Source organism: Aspergillus undulatus (genome assembly GCF_047715775.1).
Source record: "Aspergillus undulatus strain CBS 261.88 unplaced genomic scaffold BDV17scaffold_109, whole genome shotgun sequence".
Lineage (NCBI taxonomy): Eukaryota > Fungi > Ascomycota > Eurotiomycetes > Eurotiales > Aspergillaceae > Aspergillus > Aspergillus undulatus.
In genome coordinates, this window is record NW_027396713.1 from 1 (window position 1) to 13,113 (window position 13,113).

General features: G+C 47.4%; 4 protein-coding genes across 4 annotated transcripts; 3 read left to right on the forward strand and 1 right to left on the reverse strand.

Annotated features, from left to right (window-relative positions):
• Window positions 1–4,371: 4,371 nt before the first annotated feature.
• BDV17DRAFT_285672 (MFS transporter) lies at window positions 4,372–6,389 on the forward strand (the record flags this gene model as incomplete). Its single annotated transcript, XM_073760756.1, has 4 exons — window positions 4,372–4,429; window positions 4,504–5,438; window positions 5,490–6,006; window positions 6,331–6,389. The coding sequence occupies 4 exons, from the start codon at window positions 4,372–4,374 to the stop codon at window positions 6,387–6,389; spliced, it is 1,569 nt and encodes a 522-aa protein (XP_073609943.1).
• Window positions 6,390–7,364: 975 nt separating this feature from the next.
• Window positions 7,365–7,723, forward strand: BDV17DRAFT_277999 (uncharacterized protein). Its single transcript, XM_073759484.1, has one exon. The coding sequence runs from the start codon at window positions 7,417–7,419 to the stop codon at window positions 7,705–7,707; it is 291 nt and encodes a 96-aa protein (XP_073609944.1). The 5' UTR covers window positions 7,365–7,416; the 3' UTR covers window positions 7,708–7,723.
• A 172-nt stretch (window positions 7,724–7,895) lies between these two features.
• BDV17DRAFT_296668 (putative MFS maltose transporter) lies at window positions 7,896–9,674 on the reverse strand (the record flags this gene model as incomplete). Its single annotated transcript, XM_073763344.1, has 4 exons — window positions 7,896–8,476; window positions 8,527–8,864; window positions 8,928–9,406; window positions 9,456–9,674. 4 exons carry the CDS (start codon window positions 9,672–9,674, stop codon window positions 7,896–7,898), a joined length of 1,617 nt encoding a protein of 538 aa, XP_073609945.1.
• Window positions 9,675–12,596: 2,922 nt separating this feature from the next.
• Window positions 12,597–12,905, forward strand: BDV17DRAFT_296669 (uncharacterized protein; the record flags this gene model as incomplete). The annotated part of the gene is made up of 1 exon (XM_073763345.1): window positions 12,597–12,905. One exon carries the CDS (start codon window positions 12,597–12,599, stop codon window positions 12,903–12,905), a length of 309 nt encoding a protein of 102 aa, XP_073609946.1.
• Window positions 12,906–13,113: the final 208 nt, after the last annotated feature.

Sequence of the window (13,113 nt, forward strand, 5' to 3'; positions counted from 1 at the left end):
GGTGGTTGCAGGTGACCTGAGGTCAACTTTTTTCTCGTGCGGGACAAATCTGCTTACTTAATAGTCTTGGCAGCCATGTGACCTTTACAAACTTTCAGCCCGCATGAGACCTTTCACATTAATTACCACTATCTTGTAAAGAATCATGCAACTATCAGCACAGAAGGTATTCTATTGCTGCTCTGTCTTAAAGGATAATAAAATTACTTCTTAGGCAGTTAGTAAGCAATAAGACAATTAAATCAGCTTTGAATTGCTATCTCTATTGGCTCTATTACATAAGTAATGTTTTAACTGGTTGGTTCGCAGTATATCTTGGTACAAAATATATATCCCGTCCTTCGCATAAGATTCCTCCTTAACTGCTTGGAAAGTACTTGCAAACTATTTACAAACCACTTAGCTCGGGCTGTCACAGGCTATGGCCTGGATTTTGGTTGTTGGCCATGCCCTTAACCATGATTCCGAAGATCTAAATAAGGTTTCTGCAATGTTAGTATACAACTTGCCTTGCAGCTTCGGGGAAGAGATCCGTTGGGATATAGATCCGAAAAGTCAGAAGTCTTGACGTATGATGGGAAAAGATTAATAAAAGGAAGGAGGATATTTGTGCTTTATCTTTTGTTTCCTTCTCTAAGCTTGTGATACTCGTATATACAGGACAGCTAGTTAAAAACAATACTACCTACGCCCGTTACACTGGCTCCTGGGCTTCTTGTATACGTATCCTCCTCTCCATAAGATCAAGTTCTAACTTCTCATTTTGGAGTTGCTGTAGCCGAATATCCTCCTCTTTCTTTTTAAGATCAGCTCTCTTTTGTTGAAGCTCTAGCTCAAGATTCTCTAGCTCAAGCTCTTGACGTCTTTGTTCTAGATTCAAGGCATTTGTTGAAATAGTACGTCGAAGGTTACCAGACCTGGCCGACCTAATAACTTAATAAGCACTTGCAAACTGCTTTAGAACCATTTATAAAGTACTTGATATACTTACTCATTATCACCAGCTCTCGAAGAGTTTTGAGACCTTGATCTTGTATTGCCTGGTAGTAATGGCGAAGCTAATTCGCTCTCTGATGAAGAAGATATGGCAGACCTTTGGCGTTTCCGGCTTCCTGAGGGTAAGTGGTTAGAAAGCAGTTAGCAAGCACTTGGGCTTCAAAACTTACTTTCCCTACTCATATGTCGAAGATAATTAGCCTCCATGTTAGAAGTTCGATAAGAATGATGAATATTAAACTCCTGGAAGTTATTGTACTGTAGGATATCATCTTTATCCAGCTTTGCAGAACTAGGTATATTAGTGCGTTTGCCAACCAGTTTAAAGGTGCTTGGTAAGTACTTAAGAGACTTACTTCTTAACTGCCTGAACTAGAGTCAAGTACTTCCCAGATGCATATGACTTCTGGTGGGACTGCTCAACAGCATTTGTATGGTTTCGCAGTATATCAAAGTAATGAGACTGAATCTTTGAGCATGCTTTATTCAGTCCTGCCTTGATTATTGCGCCTTTCTTTTGGATTGCCCAATTCTGGACATTAACATTCTCATACTCTAAATTAGTTAGTAACAACTTATCAAGTAGTTGGCAAGTGGTTGATTACTTATCAAAAGATCTAGTAGACAGTCATAATCATCCTCAGTTTGACAATCTAAGAGACTCATCATTCGGCTCCAAAGTAAAGAGCCGTGATTATTAGTTCCAATACTTTTTAAAATTGATCTTTGAAAATGAACCCTGCAGAAGACTATAATATGCTGTAAATGCCATGTTATATCTTGGTGTTGAGGATCAATCTCGGAGAGGTAGCGGCCAAGTCCTAAGCAGTTAGTAAGTACTCTCAAAGCAATTGGCAAGTAATTACCTGTATATTGTTTCGAATCCATATCAACAATAATACCATGGATCCCAGTACCGTGAATAGAATCAAAAAGTATTGGCTGATGAGAAATCCTTTGAATAAGGCTGAAGACCCGCTTGAATAGTAAATAATAACCTTCAGTAGAATCAATGCTGGTAAAGACTCGAAGTAATGTAATAACTAGAAGGTAAGTGGTTAGTAAATGTCTGCTAAGCAGTTAGGATATAGTACTTACTTTTGCATTGATCTGGCATGAATGTGGCAAAAAGAACCTCATTAATGTCTTTAGACCGAATTCTTTTATAAGACATATCAACTTCGAAAGACGAGAGGCGCGAAAGGAGTTGGATTTGTTCTTGAAAAGCACATAGAACCATGGTACCCTGAAGATCATGATAATATTCTTGGATATAGTCCTAAGCACTTAATTAGCGTTTAGTAACTGCATGGCTATTACTTAGTAAATACTTACTCTCAAGTTCTGGTCCGTGTTCTGGAGAAATATAAGACCATTAATATCCTGTCCATTAGGATAAGAGATCAAACGCTGCTTTTGAATTATTGCTGCAATTCGATCCTTGTTACAAAAGCTAGAGTGAATATCTGCTAATGTGGAAGCGTTATACTGCAAACAGAATTCTTCAAGCTGTGGATTTCGAAGGAATTGAGCTACATTCTTAGTTACTAACTGATTCCCAAGCGATTTATAAGTACTTACCTGTTGTTAGATTAGGGTCCCGAATTTGTTCAATAATTCTCTTCACCCCTGCTAGTATTCTTTCTGGTGGCTTGCTTGGGGGTGGTGGAGGATGTTTGTGAATTCCGTGCGATGTAAACAGCATATATGGACATTGATCTGTATCTATAGGCACGAGAGCATTGAAGATCACATCACAAGTGGTGTGTTTTAACTTCCCGGACCCCTGAGGATGATCTCGATCTAATAACTATTTAGTAACTGCTTGAAAACTAGTTAGGAAGTACTTACCACAGTATTTTCGGCGGCTTGACAGAGGTTCAAAAACACCACATTCTTCGGTAGCTGGCAGGATCTCCTTATTAAAGAGATCCTCAAGAAATTGCAAGTCTATAGCTGTATGTCCTTGGATTGTGCCCCTATGATGTTTCGTTAAACCCCCATAGGACCCATTTATACAGCCAATAAATGGTGCGTATTCTCCATGAACATCCTAAGTACTTATTAGCCACTCTACAGCTGCTTATAAAGTGTTTGACACATACCATCTGGTTATATCTCTTAAAAATTGCTTTGCATGTCGAGAGTTGATCAATACATGCATTGCCTCTTTTAAAGAAAGCAACCTTCGACCGATAGTAACTAAAAGTATGTAAGTACTAGATAGCTGGTTAACAAGTAGTTATAGTACCTATATGCATTGCGTTTTCTTATATCAGATTCTAAGATCTGGGCATCTCTCTGAGACTTTTGTATTTCTTGCCAAGTACTTTGATCAACCGATAGATGATGATAAGACTGTAAGAATGGGCTAAGAAATTCACATGCATAAATCCCAGAGCATTTCCATGTCCATTTCTTAGCTTGGCATCCAAGGAATGGACAGTAAACAGGTCGCTTTCGTCCAAAAGGCTGTCGTTTTGCATATTGAATCTTGAAGTACTTAGCAACCACTTATCAAGCACTAGGTAACTACTTACCCCTTCAGGGATATTCTCCATTTCAAGCTGGGTTCGACCTTTGGAAGCAACAACATATGTATGGCCATGTAGATGCGTTGTAGGGTATTCTGGAAGATCATCGATATACTCAATATTTAACGTTGTGAGACCAGAAGAACCTTTGACTCTTGTGAGTGGGATCAGCATGTCTGGTTCCTTTAAATAAGTAGTTAGCAAGCAGTTGGAAACCAATATGTAATATTAAACTATACCTGCGTATCCAAGCTGACATTAGCACTTGGCTCGATAAAATCATCATTAATATAAACTGAAATGTTCTCAGAGCTCGGAGACCCCATTGCTTTAACTAGTTGGTAACCAATTGGCAAGCGCTTCGATATTCGTTTATAGTCAAAGTACAACGAACTAAAAACAGAAATCGAATTTCAAAGGCAGGTTCTGGTATTTAAAGACCTCGTGCGGGACAAGTCTGCTTAATAATGGCCTTGGCGCTCACGTGTTGGGGGTCTAGGTCGCATGAGCTCACCGCTTGGCTCATGCGACCTGTGTACACATGCTATACGCGTCCAAACTTGATGAGGTGGTTTATGTAAGGAAGTCGGGGGGGGGGGCGGAACAACGGAGACTTTTGACTAGGTACTGTACTAGAGTAGACGGTGTTATTACTCCGAAAATGGATTCTGACAAATTGACATCAGGACAGCATCAAAGGAGACCGACGAGGTTGCGCTTTTAGACAGGTGGGCTTCCCTGTCTTCATATCTTCATCTTCCATAAATTTAATTCTCTTTAGCTTCGCCGCAAACCTCTTCGCCCATGACTACAGTCAAGTACCATTCAATTCCTACTCACAATGACCACTTCATCTCTAGAAGGGCAGGAAACTGCATCGCATCATTCTAAAAATCCACGTGATGATAAGCAGCTCTCAAAGATATCCTGCAAAAGCTGGAGGCCTTTTGATCGCGTTGACTGCCTCATACAGATGGAGGTCTAGGTTCTGCACAGACTGCGAGAGATGAATACGTCTACATTGCCGATGGCTACGGCATGATTCGGCGGATCATCTTCATCATGACGGTGTGTTCATCCATGTTCACGAATCAGTTGGGCCTATGCAACAGCCTCACGACGCTCGAAATAATCGGAGAGTCCTTTGGTGTCACCGACCCTGGCAAACTCTCGTGGACAATCGCTGGCTACGGCTTGACTCTAGGCACATTCATCTTGATTGGAGGACGTTTTGGTGACGAGCTTGGCAACAAGGCAATCTTCATCATCGGTATGGGCTGGCTTGCTTTGACCAGCATGATGGCAGGAGTCTCCGTCTACTCCAGCTACCCCGTCTACGTCCTTGCTCGTGTCCTGCAGGGCCTTGGTCCCCCCTTAACTGTGCCTAATGCACTCGCCATCATGGGCAAATGCTTCTCGCAGGGTCCTCGAAACATGGGGTTCGCCTGGTTTGCTGCATCAGCCCCAGTCGGAGCGATGGCAGGTCTCCTCTTTGGGCCCCTCTTCGCCATGGCTTGGTGGCCATGGATCTACTGGAGTCAGGCTTTGGGGGTTGCCTTTCTCTTCGTCCTCTCTATCGTTGCAATTCCAAACATGCCTGTCGAGGGTGAGCAAAAACAGCGACGAACGATTCGCGAAATCTTGGACCGAGTTGACCTCCTGGGAGGTGCAAGCGGTGTGACAGCTCTGGTTCTGTTCAACTTCGCCTGGAATCAGAGCCTGGTCACCACGTGGGACGAACCTTACGTCTACGTGTGCCTGATCCTCAGTTTCTTGTTCCTGGCGGCGTTCCTTTACATCGAACTTCGCGTAGCTCGCTATCCAATCCTACCTGTCGCCGTCCTCACTTCCGACATTGCCTTCGTCTTTGGTTGTACAGCAGCGGGCTGGTCCACATTTGGCATCTGGGTAACTACTGATCTTTGCCCCGAAATTATGTCAATCTAACAAAGTATCTAGCTTTTCTACGTCATCCGAATATGCCTCAATATCGGTGGCCAAACTCCCATTCAACTGGCTGGGTGGCTTTCTCCTATCCTCGTCACCGGCATAGGAACAGCATTGATCGTTGGCAAAATAATCACCAAGGTTCCAGCCTCGTCCATCATGTTCTTTGCAATGCTTTGCTACTTCCTTACTTCCCTTCTCATGGCCTTGCGACCCGTCCACTCGACGTACTGGACCTACTTCTTTTTCGCCACCATCATCGCCACCTTTGCAATGGATTCATCGTTGCCTGCTGCCACAATCATCTTCGCGAATGCAGTGCCTCGACAGTACCAGGGCATGGGGTCCAGTGTGATCATGACGATTGTTGTCTACAGTATATCGCTAGGTCTTGGTTTCGCTGGTACCATTGAACTTCAGATCAACAATGGCGGACACACCGAGGCAGACTTGCTTCATGGTTACCGGGGTACTCTCTGGTTTTCTGTCGGGTTGACAGCATTCGGCACTGCTCTCGCCCTTATTTATTGTTATGAATATGGCCTAGCGCTTGGAGTTGGAGTAGTTGATACTCCAACATTGAGGGGCTATATAAGATGACACGTGTATCTCCCATCTTTCTGTTCTGTAACTAAGTCCACGAGCACGCTCTCTCTGACAATATTCACTTAGTTCTCTATATTCTGTGCCAACTTCCTCTGACCAACCGTGGATTTCACTACAGTGATGATTGGCAATTCCCCCACGGCGTCCTTGGCGGAGATTTACATTGTAAGCTGCTGCCCCGATTGGTGGTTATGTCCGGAGCCAACAGCTGCTAACACTTTTGGTGCCAATCATTTTTCTCATCTAGGCTTCTTCGAGGCCTGGCTTCGTCCAGCTGAGCAGTCAGTAGTTACGGTGTGCGTGTAGGGCACCTGCTGTAGCGCCGGACTCGTTGCCAATCCGGATCAAGCCTCAAATCCCGTCGTCTTAGGTTCCCCGCAGTGTCGCCGCTCCCTGCTAGCCTCGTTTATACATCGACAGCGTGTTTGTGTACTGCCGGTATATTTGCAAAGGTCTAGTCTGTTTGGATGGGGAGATGGGTAAGCTGATGATTGAAGGTTCTTGGTGGCGTTGCTGTTCTACAGCTACTCTAGTCCAATTCCAGTCAGAACCCGCGAATTATTTAGTGCTATCCTCCATCCGAAGAGAATAGAAGAGGCCGCTGATGAGGGTCGAGGGCGGGAACTACTTGGTCTTGAGAACTGGCACTGCAATCGCAGAGCATAGCCTGTATCTAGACATCACCTGCACTCGGTTGCGCTGTGCCGCATCTAGTCAAGATCAGGAAGTAGATAGGGGTCACAATTATCACACCTAGATCTCAGTCAAGCGTCACTGCTAAGACGACAAGCCAATCAGAAGTTTAATATTCAGCTACCTGGCGCTTTATGTACGGAATTCAAAGAGTGAAGAGATTCAGAGAGGTTCGGAGTCGAATGTGTTAAAAGACTATCCGCGAAACAAGACTACCTCGAAACAGCAAACGGCTGGGGCTGGCAGAATACAATTCATTCCGGGCACGGTGCCCGGTCATGGCCATGCGCTGGCCGTGACACCTGGGCCGACGTGGGCTCTGATGAAGCCTATTTGGGATAAGAAGTTCTAAAGTCCGGTCAGGGTCCCGCCAGTTAACGTCTTTCAAATTGGTTTGCGTGATGTGCGTCTTACGTATGATTGAATGTTTACAGGACCTAGGTGCCCACAGAGATGAGTTCCAGGATTTTGGTATCAAAGCTATGCTGGAAGTAAGTTCCAGCCAACGACGACGAAAATTGTCGCTGCCTCGAGCGTAAACCGAGTGATTGCCCCTTAATCATGCGTTTCATACTCACCATCATCTAGTGTGTCTTATACTCCATCTACTGAATTAGTTTCAGATCAATTTAAGTTGATTATGTCCAACCGAAGTCAAAGGATGCTTGCCCCTGCATATATGGCTTCTCCCCCTATCGCTCCTCGACACATAGTCAAGAGGACAAAAGCTTCAAGACCATGCTCCGCATGTCGAGGAAAAAGGAGTACAGTAAGTATTTATATATTCAAGGTCTCTCGGAAGGAAGTGTATTGGTTGGCTGCTAAATTTTCACTTGGTGTATTGGCGGAGTGCCATGCCAGAAGTGCTGCGAGAATCATACTACATGTCTTGTCAACGCTGAGACTGACGACCGTCGGGGAATATTGTTGAGGCGCAAAATCAGAGCCTTAGAGTATATAATTGCCAATATTCTGGAGCTCCTGCGAGACGAGAAGTCCCAGCAGCTAGTCTCTAGAACAATCAAAATAAACGAACCAATTCACCCTTTCAGATACATATATATGTGACGTAGCACATTTTGCATTACCACTCAGGCTTCTCCTCACAGCAATGTCCATCTACTCATCATCGCGGATATCGATGACCGTCTGCTTCCATTTGCGAGCCGGGACTCGACGCTTGAACAGAATGTCGATCTCACGGAAGGACCTGTCCTTCATCTCTGGAACCCAGATCCAAGCCATGGCGGTGCAGATAAAGGCGGTTCCAGCCCAGACGTAGCCGCTCTTGCCGCCCAGGTGCCACTTATCGTCGTTGAGCATGTAGCTGGAAAGGAAGATGCAAGGAATATTGACCACGTAGTAGGCACCTCGTCCAATACCGGTTGTCAGTGGCCTGAGACGAACGGAAGATGTCTCGCCGATGATGACCCATGAAGCAGGGGCGGGTCCCAAGCAGAACAGGACGGAGACGATCAAGCCAAGTGATGCTTGCGCATTGCTAGCCGCCTTACTAACGCCAACTGAGGCCGCAATACCGAGCACGACCAAGAATCCACAGTTGATGAATTGCCCATAGACATAGATAGTGCGCCGGCCGACGTATGTGGTGAGGATCCAAGAGAGCATGACCATAATCGCCTGGAGGGCAGAAGTGATGAGACCAAGTGCAAATGCGGTGTTGTCTGCCATGCCGGCCTCTGAGCTGGTGTTAGTCTGCTACGAGGTTGCTGGAAATCGCTGGACTCACGTTTGAAAAAGTAAACTGCTTGGTTAGCAATCAGATTGCCCGTCAGATTCTGAGATGCGTACACACCGCACACAATCAATGTGCGGTAGCAATCGGTACCTCTCCACAGCTCAATGAGACTGGGCTTCTTCTCAGTCTTCTCAAGCTCGATCGTGCGACGCATCATTGCGACTGTGTCAGCGGGATTATCATTTGCACTCGCCCGTCCAAGGCGTTTGACAGCCTTCTCTGCCTCAGCCAGACGGCCCTGTCGTACGAGCCACCAGGGTGATTCAGGCGCAATGAAGATTAGGATGGCGAGAGGAGTCGGAAACATCCACTGGAGTGCAATGGGCATTCTGTGATGACTGTTAGTACAGTGCTCCTCGATGGCATCTATGCATCTATGAAAGTGGACGAACCTGTACGCGCTGGAGTCAGGCTTGGATTGGTAGTGGTAAGTGATACCGCCGACAATGATCGACCCAATCGCCCAGAACATCTGCAACATCTGCGTCGCTGGAGCTCTCAATCTCAATGGGACGATTTCGGCACAGTAGGCGGGTGAATTGGCGATAAAAATGCCCCACGGGATGCCTTCCAGGATCTGAGACGCGAAAAACATCCCCTGGCTGTTGCCGAAATAGAAGATGAAGATGAAGGCGTTCAAGAACATGAGACCGCCAATGGTTGCCCATCGATATCCAATCCAACTGGTAATGGGACCTGCGATGAATACACCGATGAAGGCACCGATTGGTCCGCTACACTGGAATGCTGACTGCCATGAAGCTTCGATAATATAATCGTCTGCTTGGTCGCTCCATACACCAAAATCCTTGGCGAATTGAGCAGTGGCTATGAACTGTCCCATCAAGAAAACACAGTATGACTCCATGATCTATCGCAGCGTTAGAGAAATGATCTGCCTATCGTGGGCAAGAGCTTACGATGGTGCATGACATGACGAATGCCCACCAGCTGGCAGCGGGATAGGCCTTGACAGCCTGGAGCACAGTCATACTATGTTCGGCCTTCTCGGCATTGATGGCGGCGGCTCTGTCGTAGTCGACCTTCTCGTCGGCATCGTAGACAGGTTCGCCCTTGGAGGTGGGCTGCGCCTCGACCTCCGACGCTGAGGTCTGCTTCTCTGTGTTGTCACTATTCATGTTAACGATTTCTGAGAGAAACGGGTGAATGAAAGAAAGGCAGGCACGACTGGGGGTTTCAGATCTTTATATCTACGACAACACGCTTGTAATCGTATTCCGGGTGCTAGCTCAATTGAGTGAAGCTTACTTCGGACATTCCGGGCCTTGACCTCCTCAACCCAACATCATTTCTCCGGGCATCATGGTGGCAGCGCCACATTCAGCTCGCCGTCGCTTCGATCAAGCCTTCTTAAATAGACGTAGGTGCATCTTCTCCCGAGCTGCTCTAGGGCCTGCGTGTAACCGTGTGATTTTCTATTAACTTATGGTGGGCCCTTGTCGAGCGGAGTAATCAGATACGTACTAGTCGGGAGGAGATGTACCGGTCCCATCGGCCATAATCCCCGGAGTGCAGTTGCGGGGGCGTTTTCCTGTTGGCTTTCCTCACTCGGTTAATTCCAAGATGCATCGGGCAACTCGATCACTTTCACATTCTCTGGATAATGCGGTAATTAAAATTAATATTGGTTTTTAATATTAATATCATTCACTATTATAGTTGCTAGCGGATTGTTGATGTTGACCGCTACCCTTCGCGCTGCCTCTGGAATAAGCCAAGACGCTCTTGATGGTCTTTATAACTTGATAATTAGGATCTATCTCAGATGGGACTTTTGTTCATAACAATAATTGGAAATGATCCTAGGGTTAATGTGTACACATGGATTACACTGTCGCGTGAAAGATGGCTGGTTATATTAATAACTTTATTTGTAAGACACTAACCAACCCCATTTCGAAATAATATCCCATGCAAGTACTCAGTTGGAATGATCCTTTGCCATCTGCAGCCAATCACTTTGAAGTATTTCGAGGGGTCGCCTCGTTCTGGAGCGTCTCGTTCCAGTCAAGCTGATTCTGGCTCCATTTAATCCACCAACCGGGGAAAGTTTTTCTCCCTCGGTTATTTCCGAGATGCACCAGTCCCATATTTCCCCGCAGTGTCAGTTGCGGGGCGTTTTTTCTGTCAGTTTTCCTCACTCGGTTAATTCCCCAGTGTTGATAAATGGATAACTGTAACGAATGAAGGTGAAGCTATGTCGCTCCACAGAAGTCTAATAGTTCTGGAACTATTAAATGAGGTCTCTCAAGTTGACAATAACATTTGATAACTAATGATCTGCTGAACACTCTGAATTGCTTGCTAAACTAAGAAGAGAAGAGAAGTCGTGTTGTCAGAACGATAGGCAGGATAGACGATGGGCGGCCACGTGACCGTACCTTCCACGCAGTGCGCAGGGCCGGGGTAAAAGGGGGGTGGGTGTCACGGCCCAGGTCACGGGGACTAGCCCTAACCTGTCTCCTGACCCACTGAGCCCTATCGGGATATCTCCACACCTCCCTACCACGGATTCTCTCTCTAGCTTCGCATTCTTAGGATAATCGACTCATTGCTCGGAGTCAAGTCCTCACAGTGGGGGTGGGGGAAGCCACCAGCACCGTCTTGCGTCTTCTCCGCTTCCTCTTCATCTGGTCTCCTGGAGACCCCAGCTAGCAAACCAACTGAGAACTAATAGTAAAACACCTACCGACTTCTTGTGGAAAGGGAGCCAATCAGTCAATCAGTCAACCCTGCCTGTCTGCATGGGCTGGGCTAGGCCAGGCTGTCATGGTGGTGCCGGCAAAGTAAAGTGATGGGGCAAGGGCAATGGCAGCGGTAGTAAGGGGCACGCACGAGCCGCGACAGGACGGGAGCACGCACGGGGCCGACGAACCGACCAATCAGGGGTGGGGGTGGGTGTATGTCGGCTCCTTGTAACAGTCTCGCGGACAGTCACGGGACTCAGGCGGGCGCTGACTAAGCAGATAAGGCAGAGAAACCTCGCCTGGCAGGGAGCGGGATTCAGACCTCCAGCGTCAATATATTCAATTATCAGACACCTACAGATGGCTTACTTCTTCCTATTTCATCTTGATATGCTTATCTCCCCGCGAACGAGACCTGCGTGTCAAGGTGCGGGCTCAGGGATGTAATCAGGACAGGATAACGAAGTAGATACACGGGCAGAACGCAGGATCAGACTATCAGATAGGCGCTTAATATAACAAGACGTTGCTCAGAGATCAGGAACAGGATCAACATCAGAGTTGAGGAAGTATCGGTCAGCCAGGCGGTCAGAACAGGCAGAATCTCGCGATCCTCATTCCGGGCACCGTGCCCGGAGTGAGGCTCCAAGCTGGCACCGTGACACCAGGCCTGGTATTTACTTCAGCAAGGAGATAGATTAACTTTTCTTCCCTCCTGCTCTTACTGTATAATTTCAATTACCCCGCTAGATGAAACAGTCGACAAGTCCTAAATTCATGGCAGACCTTGTCAAACTCAACCTATCCTATCTATCCAAGCTATCAGGATCTACTGGTTTCTCTGCCTCCAGCAGCCTCTTGTTCTGCTATCAGCACTCGACATTATCTCCTTGATCAAGATACCTGCAGGCAGACCCCGGCTTTATACCACGGAGCAGGAACGCCGTGATCAGCGCAACGCCCGCCGATGCCGCGCCCGATGCCTGGTTACCTTGAGCAGCATCAGCTCCCCTAGCCAACCACTAGTATTGCCTTTACCACGCCTTGCTGATAAACCGCCGCCGCCTATACTAATATACTATAACCAGGTCACCACCATGGCTTTCTCCCCGGACAGACTATTCGCTGATCTCTCTTAATCCCTCGGTAGATTAGAGACCCTTGATCCGCTGGAGGATTATACCCCTGAGTTAGAACTACTAGGTTTGGCTAATAATAAGGACCAGGGTTGCAGTAGTAGTAGCAGCAATGACCTGGATATAGAAATAGAAGGGGAGGATAATTATAAGTAATATTTCTGCCTCGTGAGTAGCTGGCCGCCCTAGCTAACACTAGACAGTTAACCGGCTGGATATGGCAGACGCACCGACAGCGCCGGCGGAGCAGGCAGACCACGCCGCCCACGGGGAACCAGCAGGCGGGACAGGTCCTGTATCTCCCGCCCAGCGGCCAATGCTGTTATCACCACCAACCACCAGTTATCCAGCGACACGGGCCCTGGCGCAGTATCTGGCCGACCAGCTCTTGCAGCACCATGGGTGTCTAGAGCACGGTGGGCAGATACCTCCGGACCCCCACCGCATGGCGATTTCCGAGCTAGTTGCGATCGATTATCCCGATGTCCTCTCGCGGCCGGACCTGAAGCCCTACCCCGCCGATTAGCACACTGCGTTCCCGGCGGCAGCACGGCGGTGACTGTTCAGTGGGATCCAAGCAGCGACCGCGCCACCGACCGAGGCGGAGCCATTAGACGACGGGCCGCCGCTAGCGGGGGCAGACCTGCTACTACCGGTGCTGGACCTGGAAGCTGATGCGCTGCCGCTGGCGGGCGACCAGTTCTCGTCCTCCTTTGATATCGATAGTGCAGGAG